Below are 17,527 nucleotides of genomic sequence, written 5' to 3'. Positions count from 1 at the left end.
CCCTGTGGGGTACTTCTACTCTGTCCTACAGGGCCGCTATGAGTCAGAATCGACTCAGCGGCAAGGGGTTTGGTTTTTTGGTATAAACCTAGGGGGCCCAATGACCCTTCTCAGGGCAGCTGGTGTGGAAATACCAGTACCACAACTGGTTGTCATCGAGTCGACTCTGACTCATGGAGACCCCACGTGTTACAGAGTAGAACTGCGCTCCATAGGGTTGTCAGTGGCTGATTATTATAGATGGCCAGGCCTTCCTTTCTAGGTGCCTCTGGGTGGACTCGAGCCTCCAACCATTCAGTTAGCAGCCAAGCACGTTAACTATTTGTAGCTCCCAAGGACTCCTGGTGAGGAAATAACATTCATTAATTATAGGAAGTACTTACTGAGCACGTAGTGTGTGCTGGGCAGGATGTCTGCCTTTGCAAGCCTTGTCCCATCTCATCTTCATGATGCCCTGTTGAAGAATGACCTCAGGTTGATTCTGCATCGGAAGTCACCATGACAATGCCTGCAGTTGTACCTTGGCGAGAAAGTGGCCGTGGCCAGTTACTGAACCTCTCAGCACCTCAGTTCCTCACCTGTGAGTGAGGCTCATAACAGTCAAAGTCCTATAGTGTTGTTTTGAGACAGTACGCAGAGAATGGTTGGTGGAGCACCCAACCCCAAAAAATGACCCAACCAAAACAATAAGGCCATGAAGTTTATAACTTACTTTCTAAAATTAAAGTAGAACTTATTAGTGGCGACCAAGGGCTGGGGAGAGGGGAGAGTGGGGAGTTACTGCCAAAGGGTTACAGAGCTTCTGGGTGGGGTGATGAGAAGACTTTTGGAGAAAGCGGCGATGATTCCACAACAGGGTGAATGCAATTCATGTCACTGAACTGTACGCTTGAAAATGGTTAAATGGCAATTTTTTTTGATATATATTTTATCACAATTAAATTAAAACAAATAAATAATAAAAATAAATGAGTAAATAACTGAGCAGATTCAGGGTCATGTCTGTGATACAGTCACTTCCACACATTTGCATTCCAATAAACCTATCCGAGGAGATCAAGGTTGAACATTACCCTCAGCCTACCTTATCTGAGCTTTAGGGCAAGCCAGGGGAATGTGTTGCTGATATAAGTGTCACAAGAGAAAAAGAACAAAGATCCAGTGATCTGAGCTGACTCCCCTCCTTCTTGTCACCAAGCAAAAGTTTCTACTCAAACAGAGAATTAGGAAACGGTATAAAAGGCCGTTATTATAATCAGTGCTATTTCCTGAGCCTTCACTGTGGGCCACAGCTCGGGTTGGAAATACTCATATGTTGAGCACGTTCCATATGCCTGGAAGTGCTCGTTAACCCCCACAACCACCTTATAGGCAGGCGCTGTCTCATAAGGAGCACTGGAATGAGTCAGGAGACCTGAACCTGGTACAGGCTTACCTAAGTTGTTGGTCTTTGGTCCTCAATGACCTCATCTGTACAATGGGAGTTTGGGCTAGGTGATTCCAATGCCCCTTCCAAGTTTGGACATCCTGGCATTCTCTCATTTTGTGATTAAAGAAAAAAGTTGCCCTTGAGGCGATTCCAACTCATAGTGATCCTATAACAGCGTAGAGCTGCCCCATAGGGTTTCCAAGGAGCAGCTGGTGAATTTTAACTGTTAATCTTTTCGTTAGCAGCCGAACGCTTGAACGCTACACCACCAGGGCTCCCCATTTTGCGATGGTAAAATGAAAACCTGACGTAGTAAGTGCCTGGAAGTGACTAGATTATCCCAAGCTAAAGTCAGCCCAGCTATGGGGGTATGGGTTAAATGAGGTCTAGACCCTCAGCTGCTCATCAGCAGTGAGTTCCCTCGCAAACCAGAGACATGAGTGTCTCTTCATTTTCAGCCTGGTTTCACGGCCTGAGCAGGAGTCATCCCATCCGAAACCCCACAAGGTGAACAGGAAGCCTATCACACTGAAACTTAACCTCAGCTAGGAATTTTTGTGGCTAAAAAAGTTATAAGCAGAGGATTATGTCCAAGGGACATCAGATAGCAGCCAGAGTATGCTTGAGCTAAGCGAGAATTTCTGGAAACTCACATCAGATCCTTTTTCATTTGTTCAAAATTCATTTTACAGCCACTGGAGGCTATAAACAGACCCATAGAGTACTGATCTCACTCTGTGGATGTCCTCTCCTCTGGGACGCTGTCCCCAATACTGAGTGACCCACTGTGTACATCTGTAGGGCCACCAGGGCATGAGGTAGCCTTCGCCTCTGCAAGAACAAATTCCACAAAGAACGTCCTCCAGGCTGATGCAGCCTGCAGGGGGCAGGCTTTGGAGATGAGCTCTGGTGACATTTTAGTCCCACTTGCCCCTCCAGCTAAGCACCTTGTACAGTGCACAACATGATCAACCCTATGCAGCGGCCCTGAGGTAGCAGGGATCACACTCTCATCCATGCACATAATCCCCTGCTTTGATTCATACTCTGTCCTGAAAACATGTCCAAGGCACCATATGCAGGAGTCAACCAACCGTCTTAAGTTCTTTAGCAATTCGTATTCCCAGGGAGCTAAAATTATTTTCATATCCCTCTGTTAGATGCCATTGAGTCGAATCTGACTCACAGCGACTCCATGTGACAGAACAGAGCTGCCCCACAGGGTTTCCTAGGCTGTAATCTTTATGCAAGCAGATTGCCAGGTCTTTCTCCCGTGGAGGCGCTGGGAGGGTTTGAATCACCAATCTTTCAGTTAGCAGCTGAGTGCTTAACCATTGCACCACCAAGTTTCCTTAAAAATCCCTGTAGTCTGATGTTTTTCCCCTTTTCTATTCAATACATGGTTGCTTGGCTTGAGTTCAGTAAGTGCCTACTGAAGTTAAATATTTGCTGACTCAGCTCAGAACAGCTATGACTGAAGCGTGGTGGGGTCCTAGGCTCTTAAAAAAAAGGCTCTTACCACCTTGCTTTTTCCCCCCATCACTGTTCTTGAGGCACATCTATTGAACCCCAAGGACTGCAATAAAGTATTCAAATTGCTCAAATGCCAAGGCAGAGAAGGAAGATGGAGACATTGCTGGAAGGACATTGCTGATTACCAGGTGGCGCCATATGCAATTGCCAAATGTATTCATACATCCAGCAATGTGTGCACAAAGGTTCAAAGTCAGCCTACTAAAGGTATATGTGGAATGCTGATGTGTCCTACAAATATATTCAATTTTTAAGTCAAAACTGCAGCAGCACTTACCAAACTGTCTTCCTTCCCCAATGGTCTGTGAACTACTCACAGGCAAAGAACAGGTTTTACTCCCCTTGCATTCCTGGTCCCTTCAGTGGGCCTGGTACCCATTAGGCCTGCCATAAATGACCATGGAATGAAGGAATAAATACCTGAGACCCGAGCTCTGTCCTCAATGTCTCACTGCTAAGTGTCCATTTTACAGATGGATAAACTGAGTCTCAAAGCAGGAACGCCATCATCTTAATGTCATACTTACAGTTAATGGCAAGGAATCCTTAGGTGATGCAAATGGTTAATATGATCAGCTGCTAACTGAAAGGTTGGCGGTTCAAGTCCAACCAGAGGTACCTTGGAAGAAAGGCCTAGCGGTCTATTTCTGAAAAATATCAGCCATGAAAATCTTATGGAGCACAGTTCTTCTCTGACACACATGGGATCACCATGAGTGGGAGTCAACCCAATGGTCACTGGTAACTGGTTGTTAATGGCAAAGTGGGGACAGAAACTGTTCCAGGATGTCTTCCTTTTACCACTCTGCCTTGTGGGACAAAGGGCTCTTCCTGTGGGTTCTTAAGTCACAGGATCTCATCGCGGTCCCCTGACTTCTCTCCCAGGACGCTGCTCCAGTCAATGCCTCGGGCCCCTCCTTTGCTTTCCAGCCATGACTGTGCTTCTCCTACTGAGTGTGCTGATGGTGCCCTGTGTTGGTAAGTAAGGATATTTTACAGAATATTTCCAGCTTAGCAAATGATTAACAAGTCAGTGGAAAAAAAAAAAAAGTCAGTAGTCCATCTAAAATGAACACGGAGACATATCGTCAGATTTAACTTGACTTACTTATTTTCTCTTCTTCCCCCATCTACTAAGGATGGGAATTAAACATCAATGATAAGCTATAGGTTTAATTCAATTGATATTTTGTGCACCATGTGTAGTAAAGGAAAATGTAGGATGGGAGATGAGGTCTGGGGAAAGAGCCAGGCAGCCAGGTGTAACCTCTCCTCGGGATAACGCATCTGTCCCCTTTGGTCACACACTGCTGCCCCTTGCTTTGCTGATCTCCTTGGAGCGTGTCAGCCTTCTGGACATACAGCCATATCCCTGCCCCCTTTGTAGGTATGTCTGCTGGAAAGGGCACACTTTTCTATCCCCACATTCTACGGTTGAGTCCCACAACTCCAAAACCTAGAGACACCTAAGCAAGCTCCTAGGCAGCCTGAGGTCATAATGTCAGGTTCACCTGGAGTCTCAGCTAGGAATTTGAGGCTTCTGGCACTTACCTTTCAGTACTGTTAATTTATCTAGGCATTTTCTCCCTCCTTGCTCAGGTTTGGGTCAGATCAACTCTGGACAAGCACACTTAGCCTTTCTTCTCTAATGCTCCCTTCCAAACAGCAATGGTGCCAGGTGAAGCAAAGCGAATCCACAGTCTGTTGTTGTTGTTGATGTTAGGTGCTGTCGAGTCAGTTCCGACTCATAGCGACCCCATGTACTACAGAACGAAACATTGCCCGGTCCTGTGGAAGTATAACAATCATTGTTAGACTTCAGCCCATTGTTGCAGCCACTGTGTTAATGCATCTCATTGAGGGTTTTCTCTTTTTCCCTGACACTTTACCAAGCATGCTGTCTGTCTCCAGGATATGCCTCCTGACAACATGTCCAAAGTATATGAGACATAGTCTCACTATCCTTGCTTCTAAGGAGCACTCTGGTTGTACTTCTTTCAAGACAGATTTGTTCATTCTTTTGGCAGTCTGTGGTATATTCAATATTCTTCGCCAACACCACAATTCAAAGGCGTCAATTCTTCTTCACTCTTCCTTATTCATTGTCCAACTTTCACATGCATATGAGGGGATTGAAAACACCATGGCTTCAGTCAGGTGTACCTTAGTCCTCAAGGTAACATCTTCTCTTTTCAACACTTCAAAGAGGTCTTTTGCAGCAGATTTGCCCAATGCAATGTGTCTTTTGATTTCTTGACTGCTGCTTCCATGGGTGTTGATTTTGGATCCAAGTCAAAAGAAATCTTTGACAATTTCAATCTTTTCCCCACTTATCGTGATGTTGCTTATTAGTCCAGTTGTGAGGATTTTTTTTTTTTTCTTTATGTTCGGGTGTAATCCATACTGAAGGCTGTGGTCTTTGGTCTTCATCAGTAAGTGCTTCAAGTCTTCTTCATTTTCAGCAAGCAAGGTTGTGTCATCTGCATATTGCAGGTTGGTATTGATTGAGTCTTCCTCCAATCCTGATGCCCTGTTCTTCTTCATATAGTCCAGGTTCTTGGATTATTTGCTCAGCATACAGATTGAATAGGTATAGTGAAAGGACACAACCCTGATGCACACCTTTCCTGACTTTAAACTCTTGTTCTGTTCAAATGACTGCCTCTTGTTCTAGGTGCATGTTCCTCACGAGCACAATGAAGTGTTCTGTAATTCCCATTCTTCGCAATGTTATCCATAATTTGTCATGATCCACACAGTTGAATGCCTTTGCAATACGTACTGCGTTGTTTATCCTGACCACGACCCAAATTAGTGGGCAATACAATGAGTTTTCACATTACCTGGAAGTTTGCAAGGTGGAAATTACAGTATAACTGTATTACATAAGAATCAGAGCCTGTCCTTCATGGCCAAATCTCTTCCAAACACCATCCCAGACTTTCCTCCAAGCTAGAGAGGATCAGCCACTTGTTGCTGGGCCTCGATTGATTATTTACTTCTTCATATATGTTTTTCTTCTTGCTAAAACGTTATTGTCGTGATCTGGGTTCCTATTGCTGGTGTAACTGGGGCTTGTACGTAAGCACCTCAACTTTTTCCAAGACCTCAATTCAACTTGCTCAAACCCCAACTATGACCATGATGCACCTCATTTTGGATACAAAAAATGTCAAATATTCTAGGTTTTTTTTTTTAGTCTCTTCCCTATTTTTATCTTAAATGAGATCTTATTTACCAAAATCTATATTCCTAAATTTTTAAAGCTTATTTTATTTCTCTAAACTTTTCTTCTTCCAAAACAATAAATTTTCCTTTCTGATCAATAATCCTGCCCATTCAACATCTCTCCCACTTTCTGCCATGACTGCCAACTCTGCTACAGAGTCCCTTCTAGGCTCCTTACTGTTCTCAACATTGCATCCCTTGACCTATGTTATACCTCTTTTAGGAGGTTCTTTGCCTCTGCTCTGTTTCTTCTCTCTTACCGCCTCTTTAAAATTCTCTGTGGGTTTTTGTCAATCTTAAGGCATAAGCCCTCCCAACAGGACCATGAAATTGCCATTCCCTTCAGTGGGCCACAAATCAATCAATTTGCATAGTAATCCTACCAATCCCCGAAAATGAGGTAAATAAAAACCTTCCCACATTCTTTACACTTACATGGTTTCTCTGCTGTGTATCTTCTTTGAGGTAGATAAGAAAAATAATGGATGAAAACTATCCAACATTACTTAAATGTATATTGTTTCTCTCAGTTTCCTTCTCAGATGCATTCCAAACAATGAGGGACATCTGAAGACTGTCTCCCATTCCTTACAATTATAAAACCTCTCTCCACTTGTGAATTTTTATATGATTAGTAAAGTTTAAGGATTCACTAAAGAATTCCCCCCCACACACATCTGTCAGTTTGTTGTAATTTGGAGGTTTGCATGTTGCTGTGATTCTGAAGCTATGCCACTGGTATTCAGATACCAGCAGGGTCACCCATGGTGGACAGGTTTCAGCTGAGCTTCCAGACTAAGACAGACTAGGAAGAAGGACCCGCCAGTCTACTTCTGAAAAGCATTAACCAGGGAAATCGTATGAATAGCAGTGGAACATTGTCTGATATAGTGCCGGGGGATGATCCCCTCAGGTTGAAAAGCCCTCAAAATACCACTGGGGAAGAGCTGCCTCCTCAAAATAGATTCACACTTTGTACATTCCACGTTCTGATTATTAATGGATGTTCGCAGCTGTTTTTCATTTTGAGTCATGCCACACCAGCAAATGAAGGTCCCGAAAGCTTGACTCCACCCACGTCATTAAGGTCAACTCTACTTTGAGGAGGCAGCTATGAGACAGAATTAACTCGATGGCAATTTTTTTTTTTTAATATGGGTTTTCCTGAGATTGGTACATGTGTCTTTCTAAAATGCTTATTTTCTTATGAAATTGGGCCCATTAAAATTTTTCCTCTTTGTCTTGCATGCTTGATTTCTTTTTCTCTTTTTATTAGTTTGCCAATGCATTGTCATAATAAAAATGATAATGATATCCTTTTTTCAAAATTTTTATTGTGCTTTAAGTGAAAGTTTACAAATCAAGTCAGTCTCTCACACAAACACTTATATACTCCTTGCTACATACTCCCAATTGCTCTCCCCCTAATGAGACAGCCCGCTCTCTCCCTCCACTCTTTCTTTTCACGTCCATTCCGCCAGCTTCTAATCCCCTCTACCCTCTCATCTCCCCTCCAGGCAGGAGATGTCAACATAGTCTCAAGTGTCCACCAGATCCAAGAAGCTCACTCCTCACCAGCATCCCTCTCCATCCCATTGTCCAGTCCAATCCCTGTCTGAAGAGTTGGCTTTGGGAATGATTCCTTTCCTGGGCCAACAGAAGGTCTGGGGACCATGACCACCGGGGTCCTTCCAGACTCAGTCAGACCATTAAGTCTGGACTTTTTACGAGAATTTGGGGTCTGCATCCCACTGCTCTCCTGCTCCCTCAGGAGTTCTCTGTTGTTCCCTGTCAGGGCAGTCATTTGTTGTAGCCAGGCACCATCTAGTTCTTCCGGTCCCAAGCTGATGTAGTCTCTGGTTTATGTGGCCCTTTCTGTCTTTTGGGCTCGTAATTACTTTGTGTCCTTGGTGTTCTTCATTCTTCTTTGGTCCAGGTAGGTTGAGACCAATTGATGCATCTTAGATGGCCGCTTGCTAGCGTTTAAGACCCCAGATGCCACTCTCCAAAGTAGGATGCAGAATGTTTTCTTAACAGATTTTATTATGCCAATCGACTTAGATGTCCCCTGAAACCATGGCCTCCAAACCCCTGCCCCCGCTACGCTGGCCTTCGAAGCATTTAGTTTATTCAGGAGACTTCTTTGCTTTTGGTTTAGTCCAGTTGTGCTGACCTTGCCTGTATTGTGTGTTTTCTTTCCCATCATCTAAAATAGTTCTTATCTACTATCTAATTAGTGAATACCCCTCTCCCACCCTCCCTACCCCTCTTGTACCCATCAAAGAATATTTTCTTCTCAGTTTAAACTATTTCTCGAGTTCTTACAATAATGGTCTTATACAATATTTGTCCTTTTGCACCTGACTAATTTCACTCAGCATAATGATGATATCCTCTTTTATGATAAATTGTGACAAATCTTTTTGGTATGCCCCTAGGGATTTTTTTCTCCAATATGAACACCTAGCATTCAAAAAATTATAGCTATATAAAGTTTTAGTGCAAATATATACATTTATGAATGGATTAAAATGGGCGATCCCTTCAGTCCCAATTAGGCCCAGCTGAGTGTATGACCTCAGGAGATAAGTCTGCCCACCCAAATCCATCAGTTCTTGGTCTAGACACTATGGGGGAAAGGTAAGGTTTTCAGGTCAGTGCCTGTATTCTCCTATCAAAGAAGTGGGAATGGTGGGTCAATCCGGGTCCTCCAAGAAGAAAATGGCAAAGTGGGGTTAAGTGTGAAAAGGTTTTATCAGGGAAAACGCCTGGGAGAACAAATGGGGCAGGAGCCAGGAAAAGCTGGGAGAACCATTAGATGGCTGTGCAGGTGCAGGGGAGAGGGAGAGAAGGATGAGTGAAGCATCCTACACCACTGTGCAACCCAAGAAAGGGCTGAAAAGGCCATCAGAGAGGCCTCCAGCCAAAGATGCCCACCAGAGGAGTCCTGTGTCTCTCAGGAACCAGACCTGCCTTAACGTCCCCACCTTGCCATGTCATTCATTGGCTGGGAGCAGCTGTGGGGGACATGGGCTCACTGCAAACACTGTGACTGATTTCAGACTCAAGAAGCTGGGCCCTCAGCCAATTAAGCTTTCTGGGGTTGGAGTTTTTCAAGGTGCTTTCTCATGGCAAGCCCAAGTAGCCACCGGAATCAGATTCCAAGATGGTGCCATGTTGACAGTGGGGAGGGTGTCTGTGCCCTGTGGCAGGCCTGGAAGTTGCCTCCGAGTTGCTCCCTCAACCGTGTTGGAACAGATGCCTCTGTCCTTCTTCTCCTCACTCACAGGTGGCTCGTTAATTCCAACTGCAGGAGTTACCTGGCAGGCTGGTGGTCAGGTGTGTGATAGGAGGGGAGAGACCCCTGAACCTTGCACTAAACCACGTACACCCTTTACCAGTGGCTCTACATTGGAGCACCCTCCACCAGCCCCATATCATAAAGCATGTGTTAGTTCCCACTGTTCTCTCGGTGTGTTTATCTCCTTCCAAAACCTCTGGGAACAGAGCTGGGTATAGGTAGTGTTCGTGCATTCTTGGTTGGTCTTCTGTGAAGAACACTTAATACTATCAAATCCTACCCATAACCACCTACAGTCTTTACCATTCCACTGTCCGATAGTTTATTCATAGTTTACTAGACTAGGATTCTGTGATTCCAGAAGGCCATCTCACTCACTGGATGATAAATTGACCATTCAACAATATATAGTTCAACTACTCTATGTTTGGAGCCCTGGTGGCACAGCGGTTAAGAGCTCGGCTGCTAATCAAAAGGTCGGCAATTAGAATTCACCAGCTTTCCTTGGAAACCCTATGGAACAGTTCTACTCATAGGGTCACTTTGAGTCAGAATTGACTCGAAGGCAAAGAAAAACAAAAATCGTATGTTCATTTGTTCATTAAGCAGATATTCATTGAAATCCTACTGTAGATGGCTGCAAGGATAAATTTGTCATAGTGTTTTCCCTCAATAAGTTCCTAGTTTAGCAGGGGAAACAGTCACATAACCAGATCATTGCAACACTCTACACAGTAAGTACAATGAAAGAAGAATGCCCATGGCACTATGGGAGGGCAGGGGAGGCATCCTTACCCAGCCTAGATAAGGGGTCAGGTAAGGTGTCTTGAACTTGGAAGAAAAACTAAAAACCAAACCCACTGCTGTCAAGTCAATTCTAACTCACAGCAGCCCTACAGACAGAGTAGAACTGCCCCATGGGGTTTCCAAGGAGCGGCGGGTGGATTTGAACTGCTGACCTCAAAAAACCAGTAAGAGTCAGTACCGCAAAAGGGACCAGGTACAGAGGAGGGCGTCCCAGGCAGAGGGGTTCACACAAGCAAAGGCAAGCTGGGAAAAGGCAGTTTGATACTTCTAGAAAACAACAATACAAGCTTTTCGGCAGCTCTGGCGCATAAAGTTCCTGGCTGGGAGGGGTAGGAGATGATTCAGGAGAGGCAGGCAGGGGCCAGGTCAAGAAAAGCCTTATGTGCCAGATGTCCCTGAGTGGAGCAAACGGTTTGCATTTGATTACTAACCTAAAGGTTGGTGGTTCAAACCCACTCAGTGGCCTGAAGAAAAAAGTCCTGGTGATCTGCTTCCTAAAGATTAGAGCCAAGAAAACCCTATGGAGGCAGAGCCAAGATGGCGGAATAGACAGGCGCTTCCGTCGAGCCCTCTTTACAACAAAGACCCAAAAAAACAAGTGAAACGAGTATATTTGTGACAAGCTGGGAGCCCTGAGCATGAAAGGCAAGCTTAGGCAACGAACTGAGGGACAGGGGAAGGAAGAGACTGTTCAGAAGCGGAGAGGAGTAGCCGGACCTCAATCGCCAGGAGCCCTCAGGCACCATTCCCGGAGCGGCAGCGGCAGCAGCAGCGGTGGCAGCGGGCTGGTCCTAGCGTTCGGCCACAGTTTCCTCAGGGAGAAGCAGCCCACTCACACCTCCGGAACCTGAGGAGAAGGGCGCTCTCGGCAAAAGCTAAGTACTTGCGTATATTTTACCCTGCCCCCACCCCACCCCCAACCCAGCTTCAGCTGCTAAATCCCTGGGCCTGGGCCTGGTGAGCGCCTGGAGCCATCCTCCCGGCCTTGGGGAAGGAAAAAATTTGCAACTGGGGGGAAAAGATAATTTGCTAGTTCCATTTTTTTTTTTTAATTAACTGGGGGAGCTCAGGACAGAAGTGGCTCCTGTCCAGGCATAAACCATCCGTGGACCTTGAGCACCTTTCCCTTCTGCATGGACCTCTGTGGGCCTATTTCGGGAGAATAGGCCCTTGTTGGCAAACTCCAACCATTTTAGCTGTGTGGTGGAGAGGTGGGTGTTTGACATTTGACATTGCTTTGCCTATTAAACAAGGTCCTCACCTACCCACAACAGGGCCCTAAGGACTGGTGGCTCCACTTGGGTCGCCCAGCCACCCACGACAGGGGTCCGGGGATAACTGGTACCTCCCAGTACTTATAACCAAAAACTTTGGGTCCCCATGGTCCCTGTGCAGAGCCCACCCACCAGCACACTCTAGGGAACAGAGACAGGTTTTCCTCAGAGACACTTGGGGGTCAGTTCTCAGTCCCCTGCCTTGTTCAGAGCGTGACCCCCTGCTGCAATCAGATACGGGTATATACGCCAATCACCCCTGCCCCTCGAAGACTGTAGGACAGAGCTTGTACCACACACTTGTTATCAGCTACCTGGAAACCTGAGCTGAATTCATACAAGAAAACTGAATGGACTCCTAGACTGATATACCTGATAACAGCTCTAGCCAGCTGGGGACAGGACAACAGAGCTTCAAAGGCGAAAATAATCCAGCTAGCTCACTCAAGCAACCCATAGGGGTGTACCAAAACAAAACAAAGCAAGCAGCTATGACACAGCAAGCAAGCATAAACTAATACAATAACTTATAGATGGCTCAGAGACAACAGTCAATATCAAGTCACATAAAGAAACAGACCATGATCACCTCAACAGGCTCTCAAAACAAAGAATTCAGGGATCTTCTAGTTGAAAGTGCATTTCTGGAATTACCAGATGCAGAATACTAAAGTTTAATATACAGAAAGCCCTTTAAGACATCAGGAAGGAAATGAGGCAATACGCAGAGCAAGCCAAGAAACACACAGAAAAAACAACTGAAGAAATTAGAAAGATTATTCAGGAACATAATGAAAAGTTTAATAAGCCGGAAAAATCCATAGACAGACAGCAATCAGAAATTCAGAAGATTAACAATAAAATTACAGAAGTAGACAACTCAATAGAAAGTCAGAGGAGCAGAATTGAGCAAGTAGAAGCTAGAATTTCTGAACTCGAAGATAATCACATGGCACTAACATATTTGAAGAAAAATCAGATAAAAGAATTAAAAAAAATGAAGAAACCTTAAGAATTATGTGGGACTCTATCAAAGAGAAATAACCTACAAGTGATTGGAGTACCAGAACAGGGAGGATAACAGAAAATACAGAGAAAATTGTTGAGGATTTGTTGGCAGAAAATTTCCCTGATATTGTGAAAGATGACACGATATCTATCCAAGATGCTCATCGAACTCCACTTAAGGTAGATCTGAAAAGAAAGTCACCAAGACATATTACAATTAAGCTTGCCAAAACCAAAGTTAAAGAGACAATTATAAGAGCAGCAAGGGATAAAAGAAAAGTCACCTACAAGGGAGAGCCAATAAGAATAAGTTCAGACTACTCGGCAGAAGCCATGCAGGCAAGAAGGCAATGGGATGACATATTTAAAAAATTAAACGAAAAAAATTGCCTGCCAAGAATCATATATCCATCAAAACTATCTCCTAAATATGAAGGTGAAATAAAGACATTTCCAGATAAACACAAGTTGAGGGAATTCGTAAAAACCAAACCAAAACTACAAAAAATACTAAACGGAGTTCTTTGGCTAGAAAATCAATAACATCAGGTATCGACCCAAGACTAGAACACTGGGCAGAGCGAACAGAAGTCAACCCAGATAGGGAAATCCAAAAAAACAAAGCAAGATTATTAAAAAAAAAAAAAAAAAAAAGCCCAACACGGGGTAACAGTGATAGTATTATATAAAAGAAGACAACATTAAAATAATAAAAAGGGACTAAGAAATGTAATCATACACCTTCCATATGGAGAGGAAGATACGGCGATACAAAGAAATAAAAGTTAGTTTTAAATTTAGAAAAATAGGGGTAAATAATAAGGTAACCACAAAGGAGACAAACTATCCTACTTATCAAAATAGAATACAAGGGAAAAATACAGACTCAGCAGAAACAAAATCAACAACAACAAATATGAGGAAAGGACAATAGATAAAGAAAACCTATTCAGCGCATAAAATCAAGTGGGAAAAAGAAGCTGTCAACACACACAAAAAGACATCGAAATGATAGCACTAAATTCATACCTATCCATAATTACTCTGAATGTAAATGGACTAAATGCACCAATAAAGAGACAGAGAGTGGCAGAATGGATTAAAAAATAAGATCCGTCTATATGCTGCCTACAAGAGATACGCCTTAGACTTAGAGACACAAACAAACTAAAACTCAAAAGGATGGAAAAAAATATATCAAGCAAACAACAATCAAAGAAGAGCAGGAGTGGCAATATTAATTTATGACAAAATAGACTTTAAAGTTAAATCCATCAGAAAGGATAATGAAGGACACCATATAATGATTAAAGGGACAATACACCAAGAAGATATAACCATATTAAATATTTATGCACCCAATGACAGGGCTGCAAGATACATAAAACAAACTATCAGCATTGAAAAGTGAGATAGACAGCTCCACGATACTAGTAGGAGACTTCAACACACCACTTTTGGTGAAGGACAGGACATCCAGAAAGAAGCTCAATAAAGATGGGGAAGATCTAAATGCCACAATCAAACAAATTGACCTCGTAGACATACACAGAACACTTCACCCAACAGCAATCAAGTATACTTTCTTTTCTGGTGCACATGGAACATTCTCTAGAATAGACCGCATATTAGGTCATAAAGCGAGACTTAGCAGAATCCAAAACACTGAAATATTACAAAGCATCTTCTCTGATCATAAGGCCATAAAAGTGGAAATCAGTAACAGGAAAAGCAGGGAAAAGAAATCAAACACTTGGAACCTGAACAATACCCTGCTCAAAAAGACTGAAATATAGAAGACATTAAGGATAGAATAAAGAAATTCATAGAATTCGATGAGAACAAAAACACTTCTATCAGAACCTTTGGAACACAGCAAAAGCGGTGCTCAGAGGCCAGTTGATACCAATAAATGCCCACATCCAAAAAGAAGAAAGGGCCAAAATCAAAGAACTACCCCTACAACTTGAACAAATAGAAAGAGAGCAACAAAAGAAACCCACAGGCACCAGAAGAAAACAAATAATAAAAATTAGAGCTGAACTAAATGAAATAGAAAACAGAAAAACAATTGGAAGAATTCACAAGGCCAAAAACTGTTTTTTTGAAAAACTCAACAAAATTGATAAACCATTGGCCAAACTGACAAAAGAAAAACAGGAGAGGAAGCAAATAACCTGAATAAGAAATGAGATGGGTGATATTACAACAGACCCAACTGAAATTAAAAGAATCATATCAGATTACTATGAAAAACTATACTCAAACAAATTTGAAAACCTAGAAGAAATGGATGAATTCCTAGAAGCACACTACCTACCTAAACTAACACAAACAGAGGTAGAACAACTAAATAGACCCATAACAAAAGAAGAGATTGAAAAGGTAATCAAAAAACTCCCAACAAAAAAAAAGCCCCGGTCCAGATGGCTTCACTGCAGAGTTCTACCAGACTTTCAGAGAAGAGTTAACACCACTACTACTAAAGGTATTTCAGAGCATAGAAAAGGATGGAATACTACCGAACTCATTCTGTGAAGCCACCATATCCCTGATACCAAAACTAGGTAAAGACACCACAAGAAAAGAAAATTATAGACCTATGTCCCTCACGAATGTAGATGCAAAACATCTTCAACAAAATTCTAGCCAATAGAATTCAACAACATATCAAAAAAATAATTCACCACGACCAAGTGGGATTCATACCAGGTATGCAGGAATGGTTCAACATTAGAAAAACAGTTCATGTAATCCACCACATAAATAAAACAAAAGACAAGAATCACATGATTTTATCAATTGATGCAGAAAAGGCATTTGACAAAGTTCAGCACACATGATAAAAACTCTCAGCAAAATAGGAATAGAAGGAAAATTTCTCAACATAATAAAGGGCATTTATACAAAGCCAACAGCCAACATCACCCTAAATGGAGAGAGCCTGAAAACATTCCCACTGAGATCAGGAACCAGAGAAGGCTGCCCTTTATCACCACTGTTATTCAACATTGGCCTGGAAGTCCTAGCCAGAGCAATTAGGCTAGATAAAGAAATAAAGGGCATGCAGATTGGCAAGGAAGAAGTAAAAGTATCTCTATGTGCAGATGACATGATCTTATACACAGAAAACCCTAATGAATCCTCCAGAAAACTACTGAAACTGATAGACGAGTTCAGCAGAGTATCGGGATACAAGATAAACATACAAAAATCAGTTGGATTCCTCTACACCAACAAAAAGATCATCGAAGAGGAAATCACCAAATCAATGCCATTTACAGTAGCCCCCAAGAAGATAAAATACTTAGGAATAAATCTTACCAGAGATGTAAAAGACTTATACAAAGAAAACTACAGTACACTTCTGCAAGAGACCAAAAGAGACTTACATAAGTGGAAGAACATACCTTGCTCGTGGATAGGAAGACTTAACATTATAAAAATGTCTATTCTACCAAAAGCGATCTATACATTTAATGCAATTCCAATCCAAATCCCAAGGAGATTCTTTAAGGAGATGGAGAAACAAATCACCAACTTCATATGGAAGGGAAAGAGGTCCCGGATAATAAGGCATTACTGAAAAAGAAGAACAAAGTGGGAGGCCTCACACTACCTGATTTTAGAACCTATTATACTGCCACAGTAGTCGAAACAGCCTGGTACTGGTATAACAGCAGATACCTGGACCAATGGAACAGAATTGAGAATCCAGACATAAATCCATCCACATATGAGCAGTTGATATTTGACAAAGGCCCCAAAACAGTTAAATGGGGAAAAGACAATCTTTTTAACAAATGGTGCTGGCATAACTGGATATCCATCTGCAAAAAAAATGAAACAAGACCCATACCTCACTCCATGCACAAAAACTAACTCAAAATGGATCAAAGACCTAAATATAAAATCTAAAACGATAAAGGTCATGGAAGAAAAAATAGGGACAACGTTAGGAGCCCTAATACATGGCATAAACAGTATACAAAACATTATAAAGAACACAGAAGAAAAACTAGATAACTGGGAGCTCCTAAAAATCAAACACTTATGCTCATCCAAAGACTTCACCAAAAGAGTAAAAAGACTACCTACAGACTGGGAAAAACTTTTTAGCTATGACATTTCTGATCAGCGCCTGATCTCTAAAATCTACAGGATACTGCAAAAACTCAACTGAAAAAGACAAATAACGCATTTAAAAAGTGGGCAAAAGATTTATGAATAGACACTTCACCAAAGAAGACATTCAGGTAGCTAACAGATATATGAGGAAATGTTCATGATCATTAGCCATTAGAGAAATGCAGATCAAAACTACAATGAGATTTCATCTCACTCCGACAAGGCTGGTGTTAATCCAAATAACACAAAATAATAAATATTGGAGAGGCTGTGGAGAGATTGGAACCCTTCTACACTGCTGGTGGGAATGTCAAATGGTGCAACCACTTTGGAAACCGATTTGGCACTTCCTTAAAAAGTTAGAAATAGAACTACCATACGATCCAGCAATCCCACTCCTTGGAATATATCCTAGAGAAATAAGAGCCTTTACACGAACAGATATATGCACACCCATGTTCATTGCAGCACTGTTTATAATAGCAAAAACATGGAAGCAACCAAGGTGCCCATCAATGGATGAATGGATAAATAAATTATGGTATATTCACACAATGGAATACTACGCATCGATAAAGAACAGTGAGGAATCTGTGAAACATTTCATAACATGGAGGAACCTGGAAGGCATTATGCTGAGTGAAATCAGTCAGTTGCAAAAGGACAAATATTGTATAAGACCACTACTATAAGAACTTGAGAAATAGTTTAAACTGAGAAGAAAACATTCTTTTGTGGTTATGAGAGCGGGGAGTGAGGGAGGGTGGGAGAGGGGTATTCACTAATCAGATAGTAGATAAGAACTACTTTAGGTGAAGG

General features: G+C 42.4%; 1 protein-coding gene across 1 annotated transcript in view; it reads left to right on the top strand.

The window, feature by feature from the left end:
• Nucleotides 1–498: 498 nt before the first annotated feature.
• OC90 (otoconin 90) overlaps nucleotides 499–17,527 on the top strand; it is a 45,973-nt gene continuing 28,944 nt past the window's right edge. The window contains exon 1 of the mRNA XM_010588557.3: nucleotides 499–580. Within this exon, the coding sequence (XP_010586859.1) occupies nucleotides 499–580 (82 nt within the window). The remainder of the gene's footprint in view (nucleotides 581–17,527) is intronic.

The sequence above is a fragment of the Loxodonta africana genome, chromosome 14, assembly GCF_030014295.1.
Source record: "Loxodonta africana isolate mLoxAfr1 chromosome 14, mLoxAfr1.hap2, whole genome shotgun sequence".
In the NCBI taxonomy this organism is placed as follows: Eukaryota; Metazoa; Chordata; class Mammalia; order Proboscidea; family Elephantidae; genus Loxodonta; species Loxodonta africana.
This window is presented reverse-complemented; position numbering and strand designations above follow the sequence as displayed.